A 25,647-nucleotide genomic window follows, 5' to 3' on the forward strand; every position below is an offset into this window, starting at 1 on the left:
TGGCCAAGAGAGGTGGCGGCATTTCCATTTCAAAACGACATTGAACATGTGTGGACACTAACTTTGTACAGGGGGATTGGCTGTGCAGGAGAGAATACGAGTAGTGGCAAAGCTCTTGAGAAGGCGAGAAGGATGAGATCCAGGGTATGAGACCAAGTCAGCTTTGGCAGAATCAAGACCCACTGCAAAGCCATCATTTGGGCACAGACACTCAACCTTCCAAGACCTTTATCCAGGTTTCCAGGCTTCACAGCACTGCCTCATCCTCTCTCGGGGGTGGGGGGCACCCTCAAATGTCCTGTTTCCAGCATCTTTTCAATAAATCCTGCAGCCATGAAATTAAGACGCTTACTCCTTGGAAGAAAAGTCATGACCAACCTAGACAGCATATTACAAAGCAGAGGCATTACTTTATCAACAAAGGTCCTAGTCAAAGCCGTGGTTTTTCCAGTAGTCGTGTATGGAGGTGAGAGTTAGACTGTAGAGAAAGCTGAGCGCAGAATTGATGCTTTTGAACTGTGGTGTTGGAGAAGACTCTTGAGAGTCCCTTGGACTGCAAGGAGATCCAACCAATCCATCCTAAAGGAAGTCAGTCCTGAATATTCATTGGAAGGACTGATGCTGAAAGTCCAATACTTTGGCCACCTGATGCAAAGAGCTGACTCATTTGAAAAGACCCCGATGCTGGGAAAAATTGAAGGCAGGAGGAGAAGGGGACGACAGAGCATGAGATGGTTGGACTGCATCACCGACTCAATGGACATGAGTATGAGTAAACTCTGGGAGTTGGTGATGGACAGGGAAGCCTGGCGTGCTGCGGTTCATAGCGTCGCAAAGAGTCGGGACACGGCTGAGTGACTGAATTCAACTTCAATAAATCCGGGCTATTCTCGTGCCCCTGGTCGGTCCCCGCTGGTGTCTCATTTCCGAACTGCGGCTCCAGGTGTGAGCTGGGCGGAGGACACGTGGCAGACGGGCCGGTTCCCCGACGACGACACACACCACCGGCCTGGGCGCCCAGCTCTGGAGGCTCAGCTTCCCCACCACGGTCACAGTCCTTCTGGCGGGTTGACGGAGCTCCGCCCAAGTCGGTGCTACCCTCCCGCTGGACTACGCTCACCCAGTCTCCCGCTCCTACCTCGCCAGCACCGCTGGCGTCTACCAAAGCCCCGCCCCCACCCCCACCGGGCCCCCTTCTTCCTCCTCTGCCTCCAGCATTGGCGTCCTACGTGGCGCCGCGAAATGCGCATGCTCAGTCCACGGGGCGCGCGCGCGCGGGGACAGGAGTGGGGACGGGGCGGGGGCGGGGCGGGGGCGGGGCGGGGGCGGGGCGGGCTGGGCGGGCGCGGGGACGCCACTGCGCAGCCGCGGATGGGCGGGGCCGTGCCACGTCGGCGCGCGCCGGCCGCGCCCCCTCCCGGCGGCCGCGGTCAGTTAGCCTGTGCGCGGCCCCGGAGCGCTAAGCGCGCGCCTCCCTCGCTCCCGGCGCCGACACTCGCGCGCTTCCCTCCCGGCTGCCCGAGCCCGCCGCCGCCGTCCGGGTCCGTCTGAAACCGGCTTCGCACCATGTCTTCACCTCCCGAGGGGAAGCTGGAGACGAAAGCTGGACACCCGCCCGCCGGTACGGACGCGTTCCCACTTTCTCTCCTCGCGCGGGTCCGGAGGGCGGGCTCGAACCCGCGGGCGCGGGGCGCGGGGCGCGCGGGGCGCCGGGCGGGGAGGCAGCGGCCCGCCCCGGGACGGGTCCGCTCGTGCGGTCTGAGGTAAACTCAGCCCCGCGCGGGCGACACCTGTTTTCTTTACGCGAAAACATCGCACGTCCGTAGGAGTTGCGAGCAGATTAGACTTGACTTGAAAGAAGCCCAGCCTAACACTATGTCGCCAAAAGTTTGGGCGGTGAATGCTTCCTTAGAATGCACAGATGCTTTAGAAAAAAAAACGAGGAGCCGAAACAATGACAAATCACAGAGTTCTCAGCGTCTTGGCGATGATTAATTGTAGGCTGACAGCATTACAAAAAAGAACCAAAGGAGTGGAAATCGTTTTTTTTTTCGTTAACCACTCAATATGACTTTTTTTTCCTTCCTCCAGTTTCTTTCGCATTCTACTTTTCCTCAAGTTTTTTTTTTTTTTTTTTTTTTGCTTTCTGCTTCTGTACATCCTAAACTTCTGAGGCAAGGAAGTTAAATGCTGGAGTCTTTTTTCCTTAGAAAATGGGACTCTGAACAACCTTTATTTTCATATCGTCTCCTCCCCCTTTTCAGCACAGTTCCTGTTTGCTCTTTCGAATCTGCCCAAACGGGTCGATTGCTTTTTTCACCTCTGCTCTGAAATGACCATCAGTCGATATGGAAGGGCACTGGGAGGGAATCAGAGGTGACTAACTCCCAGTCGCTTCAGCATGTGGGGTTTTTAGGGTCTTCATTCCACACGTCAGTGAAGAGTAGCAACTCAAGTCTGCTAGTAACAGAGGTCTGAGCCAAACATGGCTGCTTTCTGTGGAACATTTATGCCATCTTCTTGTTGAAGGAAGGATTTCCCCAATTTCTGCCTGCCGCCCCCACCATAGGGCTCTAATTCTTTGTCTCCACACGGTGAATAGAGCAGTTCCTTAACATATGTTGCATTCCAGAGTAGGTCATACTTTTCATTAGTGAAACAAGCTCTCAACAGCAAGACAGGCACCAGGAAAGAAAAATGGCTAACCCATGCATGGGGGGTGTGAGAGGTGTGGGATTTTAGAAAACAGTTCCACTGTAATGGAAAATAAACTTTGGGGGCCTCTGTGGTGAATTATTAAGTTAAAAAAGAACTTCCAAGCATTTCCTTTCATGATAACTCTGGCCTGTAAGTCCTACCACTGCAGGTTCATGCCCAGCTGCCTGATGACCTGGGCAGCCGGGCAGGAGGGAACACCTTCGTTTACACTGGTGACCCTCAGCCATGCAGCTGCAGTCTGCCTGGGGCTCCCCTGTCCCCAGGGAGTGAGTAGCAGTAGAATGTCCGTGTTGGGATGATACCAAAGCACAGTGGCAGTAGTTAAATTGCATACAGAGACAGCCATATGGAGGTCTTTAACATCGGAGGAATAAACTGTGGCTATTAACTCCCTGGGAGAAATTTCATGAAGGACTCTGAGTTTTCTGTGAATTGTAAACAGCTAAGCTGTGTGACTCACAAATTAAGTATCTTATTTATGTCCAAGGAGAAGGGAGCCAGTGAATTTGTGCTAGCATAGCAGTGAACTTGAGTTCTGAGTTTGAGGCTGGTCACTTCTCTAGGGCTCGTTTTACCTAATCCATGAAATGGGAGGTTTGTGCCAGATGGTCCCTGAGGAAGTAGCAGGGCAGGGCTACCTTTGTGCTCTTAATGTCACCGTCTATAGGACTGGAGCCCAGGGATAGTCAATGCCTCAGGTAAACTCCTCCAGTGACTTCAGGGCAGTGACTTCTTAAGCCTTTGAGACCCCAATCCAGCAGGAGCCACTAAGGAAGCCGTCACTGTCGCCCTGCCTTTCGCAAGGGTGGTCACACTTGGCCAGAGCTGGAGGAAGGGCCTGGCATCCTGGCCCAGGGGTGCAGGTTAGAAAGAGACCTTTCGTTGGTTGCAGTGTCTTGCCTCTCAGTTAGTTCCACACAGAGACCTCTGTGTGGAAGCCTTTTCTGGCAGAAAGGTCTGGGTGGTCTTGTTTACTCCAGCATGACCAGAGAGCAGACAGTTCTGCAGAGTAGATATTAAAAGAAAAAAAAAGCATCTACTATAATAAAGGGTAATCATCACAGATAGCCCAGAGCCCAGTTCCTAAATCAAAATAACAGCCTTGAAGCATTGGGAACACTTTCATTAAGTGCTTAAGTTGGATAACAAAATCTTGTGCCTAAGTCTGCAATCGAAAACAATAAAATTCTCCTCCGTGACTCTCTTCATGTTCTTTTGTGTTTTCTCATTATTGCTCTCTGAACCAGGTACACTTCTCTGCACCCCACAACCTCTACCTATCTTCCTGTGCCCCTTGCTTCTGGGCCTGGGTCCCGTTGATAAGCAGGGCCTGGCTCGTGATACCTAATAAATAGCTTGTGAGTTTCTCCAGATCCTCTTACCGCCTCTCACTTCCTCCCTGGCACGCGAGGCCCACAACTTCCCTCCACTGCTGAGCTGTCTCCAGCGTGTCTTTGTGGTGCAGGCGGGACTCTCAGCCAGCTTAGGCAGCAGCAGCATCATGGAAATCGTAACTCATATTTGCTGAGTGTTACAGGGCATGGGGTACTTCCCAGGTGGCACTAGTGGTAAAGAACCCACCTACTAGTGAAGGAGATGTAAGAGACGCAGGTTCGATCCCTGGGTCAGGAAGAGGAGGGTATGGCAACCCCCTTCTGTACTCTTGCCTGGAGAATCCCATCGATGGAGGAGCCTGGCAAGCTATGGTCCAGAGGCAAAGAGTCGGACAGGACTAAGCAACTTAGTATGCGTGCACGCATAGAGTGTGGGGTATAGAGGAGAAAAATCACTTTCCCTTTATTTTTCTAGGTTCCTGGCTGAGATCCCCCTTATGATAAAGAACAGACTAATAAAGAAAAAGAAGCAGTTCAATAACATATATCTCTCCTGTATACATAGGAGATGCTCAAGAAAAATGAGTGACTCCCAAGCCCCACCTTAAATACTAACGATAAAACATGCCCAGGAGAGGAGGTTCCCCTTGTGGGAGGGAGCCAGGAAATGCCTGGTAAGCCCAGGGGAAGGTCGTTATGCAGAGTAGGATTCTCCTGTGACTGAGTCATCTTTCTCTTCCTGGTACGGAGAAAAAGAGACACTTAGACGGCACGGAGATCTTCCTTACGAGTGTAAAAGTTCCCAGCAAGGGTGACTTTTCTGTATCCAGCTTTTCCTTGTGTGCTGTTTCTTAATCAACTCAAAATCATACTTGCCCAAGAGGCAGGTTTTGGGGGTGGCAACCTGCTCCCTTTCACCAGTCAGTTCTAAGTGCTTGGCACTAATGAACAGTCACCTTGCAGTTGCGATCAAGGGGACAGTGCCATTTTTAAACCTGGCCAAGCCCTCTGGAGTGTTGCGGACACCCCCAAGTCAGTGACTTCAGGGAGGCTCCCCTGGGAGGGGGGGCTTTGCCTCCTGGAACCTCAGCAGCCCTTCTCAAAGGGGCTCCATTCTGCACCAGTTCCTCCTGCCGGGATGTGAGGTTAATGAGGCTCCTAAAGAGCCTCGGAGGAAGGGGACTGTGTGAATAAATACAGAGTCCACCCACTGAGCGCTGGTGGGCACTGCCTGGCATCCCATGATGTGCTGGTGGCTGGGTCCTCTGTAAAAGTAGCCAAGTCTTCATGATTTGAGAGCTCGCCACTGCTCTCGGCGACCAAATATTTGTGGAGAAATGAGGTGAGACTGCTGCTTTTCTGGGAATTCTTGCAAATACAGATGAACAGAGTGAGTGAGGTCCTGTTTCATCTAATAGCAGAACTCCGATCCCCAGCAGAACAGGGGACGCGGTGACAAGCCACACTGACTCACTCCTGCCGATTTCCATGAGTTTCTGGCAGTGGTGGGAATAAGGTCTCTTCGTGACATACGTTTTGCCGGCCCTGGTCCCCTCCCATTTCCCAGGGGACGCAAACCATATGTCAGGAAAGTTCTCATAAATCTAATACGTGATGGCTTGAAGTTTTCCTAATCTTACGTGTGGTTTCCTTTCAAGAGTAGACTTTATGTCCCTTCTGGAACTGAGTCAAATGGCAATACAAACACGATTCTATTCATTATAGTGGAAAAGAGACCACTTTGTTTTTCTTTAGTAACTTCAGAATAATTCAGTTCTCTGTTCTACTGATCATTCAGGATGCATTTAAAAGGTTGTGGGTGATACTTCCCCCTGAATTACCTCCCTTTGGAGGTTTCATATTATTCAGGCCACTCTGTTGCTAGAAAGGCAAGACTGATTCGGTTTTTATTGTATTAGCCATGAAACCACAGGTGTGCTAAGCACAACCCCCAGTGTCCTCAACCCAGTCAGTGATCAGCGCTTGAAGATACAGGACAGAGGTGTCTGCCTTTGCTCCTGCGTTGTGTGCTCAGTCGCCAAGTCATGTCCGATGTCTGACTCTTTGCGACCCCATGGACTGTAACCCACCAGGCTCCTCTGTCCATGGAGTTTCCTAGGCAAGAGTACTGGAGGGGGTTGCCATTTCTTCCTTCAGGAGATCTTCCCGACCCAGGGATAGAACCCACATCTCTTATGTCCCCTGCAGTGGCAGGCAGGTTCTTTACCACTAGCGCCAGCTGGGAAGCCCGCCTTTGCTCCTGAGATGCCAAGAAAAAAGAGAGACCCTTTTAGTCACAGCATTTTTTTTTTTCAAGAGGTTCCAGTTAGGGTGGACCAAGCACTTCGACGACGTAATTAAGATTTTCTCTCTGTGCTCTGAGACTTTGGCTGACACATACCTCCTCCTCATTTCTGTGAGTGTCTTGTTCATTTCAGAAAATGCCTGTGCACTCTTACTTGGTCTTATGAATGGCCTCCCCTTCCCAGCTTCGTAGACTCTTTTGTTTGTGTAGGGACTATCCACTTTTCTATCAGGTCCTGTATTAGTTACAGATATATCAGCTATATTACATTATATTCACTATTCTAACAGACAACCCCAAATCACAGTGGCTGAACAAGTCAAGGTTTGTTTCTCTCCTAGGAGGCCCTCCAACTGGGGGAAAAATGCAGAGGGTGAGGCCCCTCCTGTCCAGCGTGTGGACTCCTCGGAGGGGACTGAGTGCAGGCCGAGGTGTGGGGGGCCTTGAGGTACCACCTGCAAGTGACATGTGTCACTGTGTTAGTTTCCCGTGGCTGCTGTAGCAAAGGACAATAAACTTCGTTGTTTAAAACAACACCACTCTATTGTCTTACAGTTCTAGAGGTGAGAAGTCCAAAATGTCTCACTGGGCGGACATCAAGGCGTTTGCAGGGCTGGTTCATCTGGTGGCTCTAGGGGAGAACCCCATTTCTGCCGCTTCCACTTTCCAGACACCCCCCACGCTCCTGGGTGCACGGCCCCTTCCTCCACCCGCAACAGCTGGTCCAGCCTTCCTCACCGTAGGCACGCTGATGCACCCGTGTCCCTGTCTCACATTTCAGGTCCCCCTTGTGATCGTTTTCCCAGCCACGTAATCTAGAATAGCTTTCTTATTTTGAGGTCAGCTGATTAACAGCCTTAATTCATCTGCAACCTTAATTCCTCCTTGCCAAGCGTATTCACAGGTGGGGGACTAGAGCGTGGCCAGCTTGATGGGGAGGGGGGCATTACCCTGCCTACCGCAGTCTATTCTCCCTGGAATCGGCCACAACCCAGGTAAATGTCCCCACTCCCACAGCAAGGGAGACTGGGGTTGTAGTCGGTGAGCACTGTCAGGTTGCCTGTCCCCAAGAACCTCCAGGCAGGGATCTTACTCTTCCCTGGGCTTTCTGAAACCAGCCTCCCTGAACTCAGGGTTTCCCCTGCGTCTGCCTCTCCCACTCCTCAGCTTTGGACGAGTCACTATCTGGCAGGTCTTGGCCTGTCACCACACAAGCTGAGCACCGAAGAATTGATGCTTTTGAACTGTGGCCCTGGAGAAGATTCTTGAGAGTCCCTTGGACTGCAAGGAGATCCAACCAGTCCATCCTAAAGGAAATCAACCCTGAATGTTCATCGGAAGGACTGAAGCTGAAGCTCCAATACTTTGGCCACCTGATGGGAAGAGCTGACTCCTTGGAAAAGACCCTGATGGAGGCCACAAGTTGAAGTAGCCAATAGAGGATGAGATGGTTGGATGGCATCACCTCAATGGACATGAGTTTGAGCCAACTCCAGGAGATAGTGAAGGACAGAGGAGCCTGGTGAGCTGCAGTCCATGGCGTCACAGAGGCTCACAGGATTGAGCAACTGAACAGTAACCACGCACTCTGACCTCTGGGTCACAGCGGCAGGGGGATGGAGCCACACTGCATGGAAGACTGGCCGGCCTCTTTAGTCCCACCCACGTGCCAGGTCTCTGAGCCTCACCCCTCCTGTGGAGAGCTAGCGAGGTTCCTCCTTGTCACTTAAGGGCCTTCCCACCCTAACACGTTTCGCCTCTAAGTGGAGAATGGCAGTTTCCCTTCTTTCATCTTCTGTTTTCTCAGAGAGGAAGCCATCAGGGGTGCAAGTTCAGCAATTTATCAGGGACTCATTTTTTTCGGGCAAGCATTCCTTTCACCCATTGCGGAAAGCCCCTGTGGGGACCGAACGTGGCCGCGGGGGGTGGGGAGCTCCGGGGGTCCCCCTAACTCAGTTCCACTGCCCCTCTTTCTCCCACACCTTGCGGCTCCCCCTCGCTCGGGACACCAGCCTCCCGAATGGCGTGGCTTCTTTGCTGGCCAGGGAGACCCCTCTCCCGGTGGGGCGCCTCCTCTTAACGGAGAATGACCGCCCCCCTCTGCCTTGGTCCCACCCACTGTCCCCATCCGATGGCCGTCCGGTCTTGTGTCCACTTCGCTTTCCGGCCACAGCGCTGCTCTACCTGGGAGGATTTCGTTCACCCCTGATCTGCAGCTCTGGGCGTCTCTGGTTTGCTTTCCTTTAGTTCTCACCGGAACAATTCTCAGAGCCTTTCCTGGCTTCTTTTAGGTAGGTTTGCTTTCCTTTGAATCACATTTCAATAGCTCTTCCCAGCAAGAGCAAAGCGAAGCTTCTGCTCGTGGTCCTGCCCCGCTGGTTCCCGGGGCTCGGCCCCTCCCTGGCTCCGGGCGCTCTTACTGTCTCAAGCCCGCTGGGGACACCCTCCTCGTCCCCCTGCCCGGCCTGCAGCTGTGGGTCTTCCTAGCCTGCTGTTGAGGTTATGGAGCTGTCTACTGGGGACCCTTTCACAGCCAGGCACCCCAGCACCTCAGGGGCTGCCCGGCCCCAGGGCGGCATTGTCATCAGTTGCTTCCTCCCCTGACAAAGTCCGAGCTGGAGGCTGTTTCCTCCCACGCCCCCCCGCCCGCTTTGCTCTGTGGGCAGGAAAAGCTGCTTCACAGAGAGCTTTCCACATCAAACGCACTTTCTTCCCAGGCCTAGAACCTGCCGGGAGGCATCTCTCTAAGGAGCACTGATGGTCTGTTTCCTGGAGAAAAGCCCTGTGGGGTGAGATTAAGGGCACAGGCTGCTGGGGTCAGAAGCTTGCTGACTGAGGCTTCCCCTCCTCCAGGGTTGGGAGGGTGGTCTACACCATAGGGTTAGGGTGAAGTAGGTGGGGTGGTAACTGGCCAGTGGTTAGAACAGGGCCTGGCACGTGGCGTCATCCAGTGAGGAGGGTTATCCAGGGTCCTCGACTCTCCAAAAGCTCCCTTAGATGGTGAGGGGCTGAGGACAGTCCTGGAGGTGGTCAGCTGCTGGGGCGGGGTGTCCCTCACCATGGGGTGGAGCACGTGGCTCACTCAACAGTCTGGTGTTCAGATCCTGCCACCCCCACTTTACACAGAGGAAACTGTAGGGAGGAGGTGATAAACCACCAAGGACTTGCACACAGAGGGCTCTCTGAGTGCTGGATGCTAAGTGTTAAAACCCGTTTAATAACAAACCTAGACAGCATATTAAAAAGCAGAGACATTACTTTGCCAACAAAGGTCCATCTAGTCAAAACTGTTTTTTCCAGTAGTCATGTATGGATGTGAGAGTTGGATCATAAAGAAAGCTGAGTGCTGAAGAATTGATGCTTTTGAACTGTTGTGTTGAAGAAGACTCTTGAGAGTCCCGTGGACTGCAAGGAGATCCAGCCAGTCTATCCTAAAGGAAATCAGTCCTGAATATACATCGGAAGGACTGATGTTGAAGCTGAAACTCCAATCCTTTAGCCACCTGATGAGAAGAACTGACTCCTTAGAAAAGACCTTGATGCTGGAAAAGATTGAAGGCAGGAAGAGAAGGGGATGACAGAGGATGAAATGGTTGGATGGCATCACCAACTGGATTTACATGAGTTTGAGCAAGCTCCAGGAGTTGGTGATGGACAGGGAAGCCTGGTATGCTGCAGTCCATGGGATTGCAAAGAGTCAAACATGACTGAGCAACTGAACTGATAAGAGTAGCCATGAGTTGAGCATTTGTGGGAGCTAGGCCCTGATGGAGATGTTCCATGTGGGCTCCCTCTTCAGTCCTCAGAAAACCCCTGGGGGTAGAGCGTTGCCACCCTTTCTTCACAGATGGGACCCTGAGGCAGAGTGCCGGCAGCTTGCCCGGACACACACAGACACACAAACACATACACATGTAGAGCTAGGACTTGAACCTGGGGATCTGGCTCCCAGAATTCATAACTAACCCTTAACTGCTGCTCAGGACTCCTACCAAGAGGAAGCTTGTTTTTCTTTACATTTGAAGCTCACATTTGAATAATAACCATCACAACAAAAATCTGTTCTGTTTTTTACTACTGTCTCAGAAAAATACTTGCATTTGCAAATAATTCTGCAAAGATTTCTGCAGAAGTGACTCTCCCTTTGTATTTCTGACCAATGAAGAGTCCTAGTGACAATGATAAAACAGTCGATAAATATGTGCTGTCATATTTTTTGGCAGTCGTGCAAGTTAAAATGAATCTGCCTCAGCCTTGAGTTATTATTATTATTGCCACTTTATTGCAGCATTAATCACCACCCATACTGTAAGAGATTGATGAAGTTAATTGTTTTTATAAACTAGATTAAATGAAGTGCTGATGTGGAGGTGTGGGTCTGGGAGTGGGTGCCTACTTCAAGAGAGGAGTGGACAGGCTCCCTGCGAGCTTCCCAAGTCTTGATTATTTTGAACATCACCTTGACATTCATCATCTGTTCCTTTTGTAGAGGGTTGCACACCCTTTTTACTTTTAGCTGGTTGATAGAATACACTCGGGTCTTAAAGTTTCAAGGTGTTTTTGTCTGCCGAGTTGAAATGATTCAGAGATTATTTTTTAAATGGGCATCTGTATTAGTTTGTGCAGGCTGCTGTAACAAAATAGCACAGACTGGGTGGTTTCATCAACAGAAATTTATTTTCTCACAGTTTTGGAGGCCAGGAGTCCAAGATCAAGGTGCCAACGGGTGTAGTTTCTCCTGAGGCCTCTGTCCTTGGCTTGCAGATGGCCACCTTCCCTCTGTGTCCTCATGTAGCCTTTCCTCTGTGCACATGTGTCCCTGGTGTCTCTTCCTCTTCTGATAGGAAGACCAGTCCTATCAGATTAGGGCCACCCTGTGTTTGTGTAAGTGTGTGTATGGGTATAAAGCCTCTTAGTCATGTCCAACTCTCTAAGACCCCATGGACTGTAGCCGTCTAGGTTCCTCTCTCCATGGAATTCTTCATGCAAGAATACTGGAGTGGATCTCCAGGGGATCTTCCCAACCCAGGGATCAAACTCATGTCTCTTATGTCTCCTGTATTGGCAGGTGGATTCTTGACCACTGCGCCAGCTGGGAACCCCTAGGGCCACCCTACCAGCCTCTTTTTCACTTAATTACTTCCCTTTTTTAAAGCTGCACTAGGTCTTTGTTGCAGCATGTGGGCTTTCTCTAGTTGAGGCACCTGGGCTTAGTTTCCCCACAGCATGTGGGATCTTAGTTCCTGAACCAGGGATCAAGCCCAGATCCCTTGCCTTGGAAGGCAGATTCTTAACCACTGGACCACCAGGGAAGTCCTCTTAATCACCTCTTTAGAGGCATGTCTCCACACCCAGTCAGGTAAAAGTTCTGGAGATCAAGGCTTCAACATATGAACTTGGGGAGGTCACAGTTCAACTCATAACAGCACCTTTGATCCATTTCTCATGGACATGGAATAGGGGTGGGATAAATGGGGCAAGAAAATGAAATTAAAAAAAATATATATTTAATGGGACTATTCCTCCAGCCTTATTGTTCAAACAAAAGCATTCATAATCTTACATTTCAAAAGAGTGGGTGAAAATTAATGTAAATGTATTGTGGAATTTTCTTTTCAGTCGCCATTTCTTAAGGTTTGGCAGGCTTCATAACCCTGGAAATCTTGCAAAGCCACCTGAAAATGGTATTTTTGTTTTCTTTTTCTTCTTTGTTTTAAATCTTAGCCCAAAATGAGGGAGATCTCTAGGAACAACACCCGAAGAAGAAACTAACTGAGAACGGTTAGCTTGAGCCTTGGGCCCATGAGAGGCAGGAAATGACTTGGTGTCTCCTCCTCTTCTGATAAGAATACCAGTCATGTTGGGCTTCCCTGGTGGCTCAGATGGTAAAGAATCTGCGTGCAATGCAGGAGACCTGGGTTCGATCCCTGGGTAGGGAAGATCCCCTGGAGAAGGGAGGATCCCCTGCAGAATACTCCAGTATTCTGGCCTGGAGAATTCCATGGACAGAGGAGCCTGGCAGGCTACAGTCCATGTTGGGGTCCTTTAATGGACTGGAACCTGGTGGTCCGGAGTTGAAGATAAGAAAGTAAAAGAGAGAAAGAGGCTAAAATTCCTTGGTTTACGCAGAGAACCAATAAAGCCCTTGGCACAGGGCTTGCACTGTTCACGAAGGCACAGGGCGCCCTCTCGAGGAGGTCTTGAAAGCCTGGGCAAGAAAGTGAGCTCAGCGGGTTTCCACGCTCCAGAGAACCAGCTGGAGAAAAAGAGAGAGAGAGAGAAAGTGAGAGAAAGAAAGACACGGGGACTCAAGCTCTGATGGAACAAGGGTGCTTTATTCAGCATAGTGTGAGTATATATACTGTTTTGCAAGGTAGCTTTTTCAGCAAAGATAAAGATCAAAAGACCAGACTTACAAATTACCAAGGAAACAAGTCATAAAGCTAGAAGACAATCCATATCAAAAGAAAGAGGGTTGTAAATAATCACTTTTACCGTATGGTCCATATCAAAAAGGAAGAGGGTCGTAAATAATCACTTTCACCATATGGAAAAACAAATGGAGGAAATGCATGCATTCCTCAGTCCTGGGAGCAGCTTGCCAGCTCCTCTTACACCTGCAGTCAGGAGCTAATAAGGAACAGAGGATTTATGCGAGACAGAAAACAGCACACAGGAATCCTCCTGTTAAACGTTCCCTGACACATGGGGTCGAAAAGAGTTGGACATAACTGAAGCGACTTCCACTCATGTTCAATTAGGCAACATCCACCCCCACCCCACACACACACAGCCTCATTTAGCTCAAGACCCCAGCTACAAGCTGGGTGCTTAGAGGCCAAACCCATGGAGAAAGTGTGCAGGAAAAAGTGTCCAGCAGCACAGTGGGGTGGTGGGGATGCTGGTGTGTTTCAGTCTGGCCTCCGGATGGAGAACAGAGTCTCCTTGAGAATTTGTAACTTCAGGTCTGCCTTTACATGGGCAGTCTGTTCAGATTTACACTGTTTGGTCTTTTCTGTCCTGAGAAATCAGATGTAAAAAGGATTTCCTGCTGCCCTTACCCCTGGTTTGACAGAAGCGTGCATAGCATCTCTCCAAGGGGTGCTGCCTAGACCACCCCCAGAGCATCCCCACAGACAGAGGGTCACTGAAGACATTCCCCCCAAATGAGCCAGATTCAGAAAAACAAAAGTGGGGTGAGACTCCTGAAATAAAATAATTACATAGGAATTCCCATGTGGTACAGTGGATAGGAACCCACCTGCTAATGCAGGGGACACTGGTTTGATACCTGGTCCAGGAAGATTCTGCATTGTGTGGAGCGACTGAGCCTGTGCCCCACAACTTCTGAGCCAGGCTCTGGAGCCTGCGAACAGCAACTGCTGAGACCATACTCCAGTGAGAAGTCATCTCCATGAGAAGCTTGTGAACCCCAACTAGAGAAAGCTTGTGGGCCACAACAAAGACCCAGCACAACCAAAAATTAAATCTAAAAAAATTAGATATACAACCATAAGACAAGTATGTCTAAAATGATTAAATATGCAAAAGAATAAAAAACATGAGAAACAAGTAAAATGGTCTCGAATAAAGACTAGATGAATTTGAGGGGGGAAATACTTGAGAAATGAAAAGATAAAATGATTAGAATCAAAATCAGTCAGGATAATTATTCCTACTTCAAAAAATTTCAGGATAAAATCAGATTTTTGAGAGAATTACTGGACAGGATTATATTTCTTTCTTAACAAATAGAATATCCCCACTGAAAAGAAGTGGTGGTGGCAGCAGGGAGTCTTGTCCCAAACCCAGACCAGCAGACGTGTCATTAAATACACTCCTTTGTTTCTCATGCCTCTGCTTTACCTTCCTCTGAGCGAGTGCCTCTGGGTACCACTGGCCATGCTGCAGCCATCAGCAGCTTTCTGAATTCTCCCAGGGAAATTGAAAACTAATAAATCTGAAGTGTATAAGCCTCAAGATGTCTCACATTCTCCTTCCTGTTTGCAACATCACAAAGAAAGCAGTCCTGAGCTTTCATAATTCAGCAGGGTCCAACTTAAATTTGGCTTTACCAACTCAATGCACATGAGTTTGAGCAAACTTCAGGAGATAGTGAAGAACAGGAAAGCCTGGCATGCTGTAGTCCATGGGGTCACAAAGAGTCGGACGCGACTTAGCAACTGAACAACAAGAACAACTTAATTTGAGACACTGGAGGAGGTGGCCTGACCAGCTGGCTGTACTTTGTGATCGAAGAAGGGCTGGGGCAGAACATGAAGTTGCTGTCCTGGGATGGAGGGGGGGGTGCTGGGTAGGTTGGGGGGTGAGTAGTGCTGTGAGCCCCACATACAAACCCTGGCCAATGAAGCTCAGTTACCAAATTCTGCTTTCTATTAAGTGCTGGGAAGCTGCCATGCACCTCTGTCTTAGTCTGTTTGGGCTGCTACAACTGAATACCATGGACTGGTGGCTATAAACAATGGACATTCTCACCATTCTGGAGGCTGGAAGTCCAGGGTCAAGGCAACAGCAGATTCAGTGTCTGGTGATGTCCTGCTTCCTGGTTCACAGACAGCTGTATTCTCTGTCCTCCCTGGCAGAAAGGGTGAGGGAGCTCTCAGGGGTCTCTTTAGGAGGGCGCTAATCCTGTTCATGAGGGCTCCACCCTCGTGACCTAAGTGAAAAGAAAGGAAGAAAGTGAAAGTCACTCACTCATGTCTGACTCTTTGTGACCCCATAGACTGTAGCCTTCCAGGCTTCTCTGTCCATGGAATTCTCCAGGCAAGAATGCTGGAGTGGGTAGCCATTCTCTTCTCCAGGGGATCTTACCAACTCAGGGATCGAACCAAGGTCTCCATTGAAGGCGAATTCTTTACCATCTTAACCACCAGGGAAGCCTGATGACCTAAGCGCCTTCCAAAGGCTTCGCCTCCAAACAGCATCACTTTGGGAGTTAGGATTCACAGCTTCTCTTCTCATCTAAACTCCTCCAACTTAGGACATGGCTCTTAACCCCTTTCTGGAGATGAAACATTGAGACTTTGAGCAGCTGACTACTCCGAGACCATGTAGCTGAGGACATGGAGGGACTTGCTGACCCTAAAACACAACCCTGTCAACTGCCATGTGACACTGGCTTTTGGATATAAGGCTGGCATTTCTAAACTTTATCCCGTGGAATACAGGAGTCCTAAAGGATGATAACCAGCATTACTGGGGAAGGAGGGGCGTTCTATGGTCAAATACACTTGGGAAAGATGGCACACTCTGTGTGCCCACATAAAGCTTATGGTGCAGGCTAAAGGCAGGATATCTATCTTGAGGAAACCCACTTAATTTGTTCAACCCAGCTCTTTCCACACTTGCTAGATCCTAGAATCTCCATTTTTGTTGCTGATTTTTCTCTTGCAAAACAGTATTAACATTAATTATTAAGGAGATACAAATCAAACTATAATAAGACACCACGCCTACTAGAACAACTATATTTAAAAAGAAACACAATAACAAGTGTTGGTAAGCATGTGGAGAAATTGGAACACCCACTGGTTGGAGTGTAAAACAGTGCCATGGCTTTGGAAAGCATTTGAACATCCTTCAAAAGGGTGAATATGGGATTACTGCGTCACTCAACTATTCCACTCCTACATATGTACCAAGGAAATAAGAGTATAAGTCCGTGTGGCCACACACAACTTGTACATACACAGTCGTTCATAATGGCATTATTCCCAGTAGCCAAAATGGAAAAAACACAAATGACCATTCACAGATGAGTGGATCTTAAAATGTGGTCTCTCCATGCCATGGAGTATTATTCAGCCATGAAAAGGAATGAAGGTACTTCCCTGCTGGTCCAGCAGTTGGGACTTTACCTTCCAAATGCAGGATGTGCTGGTTCCATCCCTGCTTGGGGAACTGGGATCCACATTTCTCGAGGCCAAAAGGCCAAGATAGAACGAAGACAGTATTGTAACAAAATCAATAAAAACTTTGAAAATGGTCCACATCCGGAAAAAAAAAAATCCTTTGAAAGAAAAAAGAAATGAAGTATTGACACATGCTACCACATGAATAAACCTTGGAAACATTATGTTAAGAGAAAAATCTTGTCATGAAAGGCTGCATATTTTATGACTCCTTTTATGTCAGATGTCCAGAATAGGCCAGTGCAGATGACTCGTTGCTAGGAGCTGAGGGAGAGGAGGGATTGGAGAGGGACCCTTGATGGGTTTCTGTTGAGGGTGATGATCCTGTTTGAAAATGATTGTGGCCACAGCTGTGCAGCTCTGAATATACACAAAACCACTGAACTGTACAGTCTAACTAGGGGGACCATATCGTATGTGAGTTATATGTCAATAAGGTTGTTTTTTAAAAACAAAATTAACTTCTGCCAACCCTAGGGTTTCACAGCACAGCCTGGGAAATGTCACCAGACCAGGCTCTGTGTCTGTGACACGGCCGATGTCACCTTGTCACCTGTGGCTGTACCCCCATCAGAGCACCATCAGCATTTGAGAAAATGTCACAGGCAGGGATGGTGTAGCCGCAGCTGCATCACAAAACTGTACAAAACCTAAAAGCAGGAGGCCGCTTTTTCCACGTGGTGTATACTCTGGTAGCACCACTGCTCTTACCAACTTGAAAGGAGACCAGACACACAGACGAGCCTTGGAAAGTTTCTAAGTGGCTCCGGAGTATGAGACAGTGTTGAGCGTCCTCTCATACTGAATCTCCCCCAACAGTACTGGGGCTTTGACACAGGTTCAGTCCCTGGGTCGGGAGGATCCCCTGGAGAAGGAAATGGCAACCCACTCCAGTATTCTTGCCTGGATAATCCCATGGACAGAAGAGCCTGGCTAGCTACAGTCCACGGGGCTGCAAAGGGTCAGCCGTGACTTAGTGACTCAACAACAACAATAATAGCGCTATTCTCCATGATTAATCGCTGTCACTGCCAGCTGGTCTGGACTTGGGGCCACGGGACAGCCACACACCTTTGAGTAGCTCCCCTGCCGTCTGGTGGTGGCATGTCCACACTGATCACACCTGTTCGTCTTCATTTCAGTGAAAGCTGGTGGGATGCGAATTGTGCAGAAACACCCGCATTCTGGAGACACCAAAGAAGAGAAGGACAAGGACGACCAGGAGTGGGAAAGCCCCAGGTAGGAAAGCTCTGGATTCACAAGTCACCCTTATTCAGTTAAACATTAACGTTTGTTCCCTGTTCTGTGCTCCTGATAAATCCTGGGCTCCTGGGGCGCTGTGCTGTGAACTTTTCCTCTCCTGATCAGTGAGAAGGGGGTTCTGTCCCCAGACAGGAGAAACAGGGCAGCTAGAGCGTGCCTTCTTCCCTCGCCCTGAATAAATCTAAGTGGATTCATCCGTTTTGGGCCAGAAGCCCTCCACCACCACATTGCAACCACCCACAGACCTTTGAAAATGCCATTCTAGTCGAGTCTCTGGGCTGTCAGGGCAGAGAACCAATGATTTAAATAGTGTTCACAAGCGTTAGGGCTTTGCCAGTTTCAGCCACAGCTTGAATCATTGAGTCCACACCCTGATGGGTGACCGAGTGCCCTTAAATGACGTCTTTGCCCCCAGATCCCTGGGTCCCCGACAGCTCACCTTCCTGCAACACCACCATCTCTGTTTACACCTGCTTTCCTTGCAGGTTCTGATGTCAAGTTTGGTCCAAAGACCTTGATATAAGCCCATCTCCTTCCAACTGTAACACACAGTCATGCACCACCAGTGCCCACTTGTCTCTGACCTTGTCCCCAGAAAGGGAAGTGAACACTAAGCTTTGCACCTTGTAACTCGTCACTAAGCTTTGCACCTTGTAACTCGTCTCCAGCCGAGTCTCAGCCAGAGGAAAAGGAGGTGTGGAGAGCAGCCAGCCCATGTTTGTGCATTTCATTCCCAAAGTCCTAAATAGCAGGTGGAATGCTCCCCAGGTTACACATGGGAGGCTGAAGTCCACAGAGCCCAATGCTTGCCACACTGAGTAGGAATGAACCCCAAGCCTGGGGTTCTGAGCAGGCCAGGCTTCCAAAAGAATAGCTCCTGACAGCAGGCACCCCCCGAGAAGGATGTGCATGGGTTTAGTGACCCCACATATCTGCTTCTTTATATGCTGTGCCATTGGGTATTTTCTGTAAAACATCAGGTGTCTCTTAGGGTGGTTCCTGGAGGGGAGGACAAAATTTGGGGAGAAGTTTCTGAGTGATTATTGCCCATTTTAAATCATGAGATATCAGCACCAGGAAAGTCAGCTCAAGTTCTGGTTTTTTAAAAGAAGAAGGTGGTTTAAAGAAAAGTCTCGAATTTTCTTTCCACTGACTATTTTCACAGATTTGTGTTTGGAACATAACCACATCAGAAATTCTCCTACAGGTCCATGGTCCTGTGTCTGAAAAGCGTGGGGCCTAACTTATATCAGGATTCAGAAATTCTAATGTTTTGGGAGAGGAAGCACGTTTTAGCAGAATAAGACCGTTTGCATTTCATACAGTACCCGTTGTGGGGTGGCAGCCTGGGGAATCTGTGTATGATGTTCATACCAGCTGAGATACATTTTAACGATTTACAGACTTGGACCAGTTCAGGGTAAGTTTTGCCTGCATAAGAGTTAGAACGTTTGGTGTTGAGAACATTCTTGGACTTGGAACCGAGGATAAAAGCATGTGACCTATAGCATTCTTCCACTGATGCTAAGTCGCTTCAGTCATGTCCAACTCTGTGTGACCCCATAAACAGCAGCCCACCAGGCTCCCCCATCCCTGGGATTCTCCAGGCAAGAACACTGGAGTGGGTTGCCATTTCCTTCTCCAATGCATGAAAGTGAAAGTGAAGTCGCTCAGTCGTGTCTGACTCTTAGCGACCCCATGGACTGCAGCCTACTAGGCTCCTCCATCCATGGAGTTTACCAGGCAAGAGTACTGGAGTGGATTCTTCCACTAGAGACCTGAAATGTCATTTCCCTTCATATCCACTGGTTCCTTAAGAAGGAAAAGAGAGTATGAGACAGCTGTATCTGGGGGGAAAAATAACAACCTGGGAAATGAATGAAACATGCTTTTCTGCATGAATTTAAGTGGAATAAGGGACAAATAGCTACTTCCGTGCATAACACAGTGTCAGTACAGTGACAGCTGATCATTTCTTAGCATGTTTAGAAATAAAGACAAAACAGCCCATTCATTTTCTTTCTATTGATTTTTTTTCCTCATGAGGTGAAATACAGTGTTTATGGAAGATGCACAAGGTAAATAAATGTGCCAGAGGATGAACGATTGCAATAGAAAGGGGGCACCCAGCACCCTAGGTTTTAGTCTGTCACCCACCGTGAAGGTTGGTTTGCTCTGGAACCAGGTATTTTGAGTCAGGCTGACTGCAGGGCAGGGTTTGCATATGAGCCAGGGTATGTTTGTTCCCTGCAGTCGAACTGTTGCGCTGTGTTGCGCTGTGTTCCTTGTCGGGGTGATAGCTCTTATCCTCTGGGCTCCAGCCTCTCTCCTCACTGCTGTGGGTTAAACCACCCCATGCCATTGACAGAGGTGGGGGGAAGCCTCTGCTGCAGCTATCAGCACATGTTGCCAATACGACTCCTTCCAAACTCCCTGCACCAGACCTGGTACTCTGTGTAATAGTCCATTTCCACCACCAAGCAGTCTCTGTTTTTCTAGTGGGCTAATTGAATAATTATAGTTAATAGCGATCACTGATGGTATTACAGAGTGCCGTGAACCTAGCCCAGTTCTAACAGGGGCTCTGCCCATGTTGATTCATTTGATCCTTGCAACTACTCTATTCTCATCCCCCTTTGGGAGTTGACTTTTCATTATTATCCCCATTCTGGATTACTGCTCCCACTTTAATGGCTCAGAGAGGTTAAGTGACTTTTCCAAAGTCACACAGTGAATGAGGGGCAGAGCCAGCATCCCAGACTGGCAGCTGGGTCCAGAGCCCTCTACTGTTAGCCCTTGGACTATGTGTACCAACTGAGTGCCTGTTTTGTGCTGAGCACTTAGTAAGTGCTTCCCATTGAATTTAACGTTCACACCACCTAAAAGCTGCCCACAGATGAAGAAACCGAGGCTCAGTGAGCTTATCTGACCCAGTCAGTGGTCTGGCCAGGATTCAGCCCTATCTCTGTCTTGACTTGGAATCCCATGTCTCTAATAGGGTACAGAAACCCTCTGAACTTACAAAACATTTTTGGGATCAATATAGACTGTAAATCCAGAAAAATGAAGAAAGTATTAGTAGCTTAGTCATGTCTGACTCTTTGCGACTCCATGGACTATAGCCTGCCAGGCTCCTCTATCCATAGAGTTCTCCAGGCAAGAATGCTGAAGTGGGTTGCCATTCCCTTCTCCAGGGGATTTTCCCAACCCAGGGATCAAACCCAGTTCTCCTATATTGCAGGTGGATTCTTTACCATCTGAGGCACCAGAGAAGTCCGAGATCCCTCGATAAAATAAACACTGATTCCAGGGTTGCCCATAACCTTTCCCATATTCCTCAAGCCCACAATCCCACCCATGCAACCTCACCAAAGTAGATGGCCTAATTACAGCTTATAACAAGCTTTCAAGACACTGGGCTGGTTTTCCTCTACATATGGAAGGGCCATAGTTATTTCCAGAATTAGTCAGACATATAATGTTTTACATTAATTTCTTTGGAAATGTCATGTCATGTGACTTCAAAATTCACATTACCCTCATCCTAAAGTTTTCTATTTTATCATATTTTGATCCAGGCGTTCTCCAGATATGAACATAAATGTGTAGTCTCAGATATCAATTTCCTCCTTGGATCTGCATTTGCAAAACTCTCTTCTTTCCTTCCTAGATATTTAAAGCTGGCTTTGCATTTACTGACTCATCTCTGGTGGCTTCCTTTCCCAATCAGAAAATCAAATACTGATTGCAGAGAAAATGAACAACTGGAGCATTAAAGAGGTTGTTGTATGACCCAAAAAAACCTCAAAGCACTCTTACTTGTACTTTTCTTTTACAAATCTTTATGTTACCCTTTGTCCCCTTAATCCTGTCATTTTTCAGATATTAGAAAGATAATTCCTTATACCACCAAATTGTTTAAAAATGCTATAAAAAAAAAACAATAATGTAGCAGAAATTTGAAAATGTTTTCCAAACATTCCCATCAGGCTGAATTCTAGATACCTGCGGCCCTTTGTATCCAAGAAGAGTAAGAGGCTTCATTGTTATGAGCTAATACTTTCCTGAGTGAGTGCAAGATTCTATCTCAGAACTGAACCAATCAAGGAAAGCTGTGAGTTTTTTCTCAGAGTCATCTGCTGAGCATATTAAGTCAAAATATCCAGTTTCATTATGTAACGGAGAAATTGCAGACATAGAAGGGACTTCAGGGGTCATTAGAATCCACTAACATACAATGTAGTGGTGAACGTGTGCTGCGGCCCTAGCATGAATTGAGCTGGGTAGAAAGTATTTTAAAAGGTAGGTGGCAGGAGGAGTAAAGTAGAAGTGGAAGGGTTTGGTGTGGTCTGGGGGTGGATTGGAAAGGGGTAGAAGGAGTGAGGTCGGGGAAAGGGGTCGGTACGGGTCTTTACAGGGACAGCCCTTCCTGAGCTGCACAATTTGTACAGGACTGACTTAGGGCTGTGATGCTGTTTCATGTTCACATACCCCCCCCCCCAAAATAAACAAACAATTCCAATCATCTAGGATGTGGGAAATACCCAAGATGGAATACACACAGTAACAGATGGCCCTCAGTGTAACACGAATGCTTACTGTTATTGACAACAAGGGGTACAGGGGAAAAATGACCTAACATAAGTGACTTCCAGAAACATTATTTTGACTGGATACTATAAGGCTAAAGACAAAAAAAAATGCAAAAAAAAAAAAAAAAAACTGTGCATAAATGCTACACTGCAGTTAGTCAATGTTTCACACAGGAGTTTGGGTTAGTGATTCTGAAATTGCCTTATGTGTGCAGGAGGATTGAACAAATAAGTAAATATGTTGTGGCTGATGAAGAGTCAAGTTTCTCACTGTCAGAGAAAGGGGAAGACTAAGATAACTGTGATATTTAATTAGAATTGGAGGTATTAGTATAAACTCCAGCTTCCCTGGTGGCTCAGATGGTAAGGAATCTGCCTGCAACGCAAGAGACATAGGTTCCATCCCTGGGTTGGGAAGATCTGCTGTAGAAGGTAATGGCAACCCACTCCAATATTCTTGCCTGGAGAATCCCATGGACAGACCAGTATTCTTGCCTAGAGAATCCCATGGACAGAGGAGCCTGGAGGGCTACAGTCCATGGGATCTCAAAGAGTCAGACAGGACTGAAAGACTAACACTTTACTTCAGTACGAACTCATAGCTTAAGTGGATGAATAGATGGATGGATGGATGGACAGCAGGTATAGATGGGAACATAAATACATAAATAAACATACATGGAAGAGGTGCATACATCCTAGCTGTGTTCACTGACAGAGCATTAAAGAACTGTCACCATGTAGCCATGAGCACCCCCTAGGGCCAGGGTCTTGGTCTCTAAACACCATTCCCCAATCAAGGGTTTTTTTGGGTTCATTCCAGGACCAGGGCTGGAAAAGTACCAGATGAGTCTGGCACAACGGATGTGTTCCCAAAAGGATGGGGACGTGTCAGAACAACACAGAAGCCAGCCTGAAGGTGCACCTAATGGCAAAGCTGGAATAATTTGTGATAAAATAAATAATGATAGTATTGGATTATAACCCCTAGAGTAAAATAGGTATCCACGAGTCCATATTGATATAAATAATTGAATACATAGATGAGAAGGGGCTGCTCTTCTTTATAGAAGAATTCCAATGAATAAATGTGTAAACTAGAATATCACCAGTATTCAAACACCACAGTAATTGTCGGCAGGATACACTGACAGATGCTACAATTAGAGGACAAAAATTTAAGGAGAAACGGGCTATTTGCACAGTCTGTTTCCCCCAATATACTTATTAATTGCTAAGCAAGGAATTTCTTTACATGGAGACCATGAAAAAGACACTTGTTTACAGTGGAAGACCTGAAATAAGAAGGCAGAGAGTTGCTCAGTGTTATGTGGCAGCCTGGATGGGAGGGGAGGGGAGTTTGAGGGGAGAGTAGATACATGTATATGTATGGCTGAATCCCTTTGCTGTTCACCTGAAACTATCACAACATTGTTTGTTAGTTGGCTGTCAATTCAGTTCAGTCACTCAGTCGTGTCTGACTCTTTGCAACCCCATGGACTGCAGCACTCCAGGCTTCCCTGTCCATCATCAACTCCTGGAGCTTACTCAAACTCAAGTCCATCAAGTTGGTGATGCCATCCAACCATCTCATCCTCTGTTGTCCCCTTGTCCTCCTGCCTTCAATCTTTTGCAGCATCAGGGTCTTTTCCAAGAAGTTAGCTCTTCACATCAAATGGCCAAAGTATTGGAGTTTCAGTTTCAGCATCAGCCCTTCCAATGAATATTCAAGACTGATTTCCTTTAGGATTTGATCTCCTTGCAGTCCAAGGGACTCTCAAGGGTCTTCTCCAACACCACAGTTCAAAAACGTCAATTCTTTGGCTATATCCCAATAAGTAAGAAATGGAAAATTGAAAATGTTGAGGTTAAGAGATGACACACCCTATACTCCTGGGAATTTTTATCTTTAAGCCATTATGTTCATGTTTGAAGTTGAATGTGGCTTGTGAGCCAATTTCAGCAGCATCCTTACTTTGCAATAGGATCATCTTTTATATCCAGGCTAGTCGTCAGCTACCTTTTAGAAGCATTGTAACCCTTTCCCCATGGTTTGTGGAGTTGCCAGTGGACTAGGGGTGCTGAGTGCCAGCTGGCCATCCACTCCTGTGTTGTTTGGGTGCCCCGGTTAGCAGGCAGAACCCGTGACATGGCATCTGACCCCTGCCCTCAGCCATAGGAAGAGTCCTGATGAGGTGGGGTGGTGAATAACAAGGGATGTCCTTGTGATGTGGTAACGGGTTATCACCTGTTTATGGACTGAGATGCCACCTCCAGGGAAGAGCCTTCTTGAAGGTACAGCAAGATCTTCCAAATAGAAGGCTCATGAGGCATGTTGTCATGGCAACAGGAAGTAGTGATGGACGGTCCTGTCTGCCTTGGTGGGGAACACAGGTAGAGTCTCATTGATATTGGGCAGTTCTCACTGTCAGGCTTGCCTGGGAGGCTCAACGGTCAATGTTCCACATCTGTAGGCCACCTGGGCATGGATGACGTGGCATAGTTTGTAGGCTGGCAAGGGAGCTGTGAAAGTCATTGTTTTGTCTGGAGCCGCTCGGGCAGCAGCACAAGGTTAACAGAGCTCATGCAGGTGCCCCGGTCCCCACATGGCAGCCTGGGTCAGCGGGTAGCGCAGGAGAGCCCACCAAGGGGTGAGGAGTGTCTGTCTGCATCACGGAGTCTGCAGCCCATCCTCAAGGCAGTCCTCCTCTCCCCATCACTCTGCAAAGGCTCAGGTGCACCTGCTTGCACTTCCATCTGGGTTATAGTAGGACCTTCTCGCCAGGCAGGCTGCCTCCCCTCAAAGAAGCAGTGAATTCATTTCCTGAGGGCTTCCAGAATAAAGTGCCACAGACCCAGGATTGTCTCACAGTCCTGGGGGCCAAGAAATTTGAGATCACGGTGTTAGCAGGCCCATGCCCTCTCGGAAAGCAGTAGGGGAGAAGCTGTTTCAGTCCCCCTCCTGGTTCCTAGGCTGAGGCAGAGGAACTCTAGTGTTCACACGGCAGTTGTACTGTATGTGTCTGGGGCCTGTTTCCCTTGTTCATAAGGATGCCAGTCATATTGCATCAGGGCCCACCCTAATGACCTCATCTTAACTAATTACTGTTGTTCAGTTGCTAAGTCATGTCCAACTCTTTGTGACCCCATGGACTGCAGCACACCAGGCTCCTCTGTCCTCCACCACCTCACAGAGTCTGTTCAAATTCATGTCCATTGAGTCAGTGATACCATCTAACCATCTCATCTTCTGCCACCCCCATCTCCTTCTGCCTTCAGTCTTTCCCAGCATCAGGGTCTTTTCCAATGAGTCGGCTCTTCGTATCAGGTAGCCAAAGTATTGGAGCTTCAGCTTCAGCATCAGTCCTTCCAATGACTATTCATTAAGCACCGATTTCCTTTAGGATGAACTGGTTGGATCTTCTTGCAGTCCAAGGGTCTCTCAAGAGTCTTCTCCAACACCACAGTTCAAAAACATCAGTTCTTCAGCACTCAGACTTCTT

At 48.2% G+C, this 25,647-nt stretch overlaps 1 protein-coding gene across 1 annotated transcript in view; it reads left to right on the forward strand.

Annotated features, from left to right (window-relative positions):
- The first annotated feature begins 1,487 nt into the window (after positions 1 to 1,487).
- Positions 1,488 to 25,647, forward strand: part of DAP (death associated protein) — a 67,244-nt gene continuing 43,084 nt past the window's right edge. Inside the window, exons 1-2 of the mRNA XM_081521290.1 lie at positions 1,488 to 1,621; positions 17,432 to 17,528. Of these exons, the coding sequence (XP_081377416.1) occupies positions 1,567 to 1,621; positions 17,432 to 17,528 (152 nt within the window). The 5' untranslated portion in view covers positions 1,488 to 1,566. The remainder of the gene's footprint in view (positions 1,622 to 17,431; positions 17,529 to 25,647) is intronic.

This window comes from Giraffa tippelskirchi, chromosome 8 (assembly GCF_054371585.1).
Source record: "Giraffa tippelskirchi isolate mGirTip1 chromosome 8, T2T-mGirTip1v1.2.pri, whole genome shotgun sequence".
NCBI lineage: Eukaryota > Metazoa > Chordata > Mammalia > Artiodactyla > Giraffidae > Giraffa > Giraffa tippelskirchi.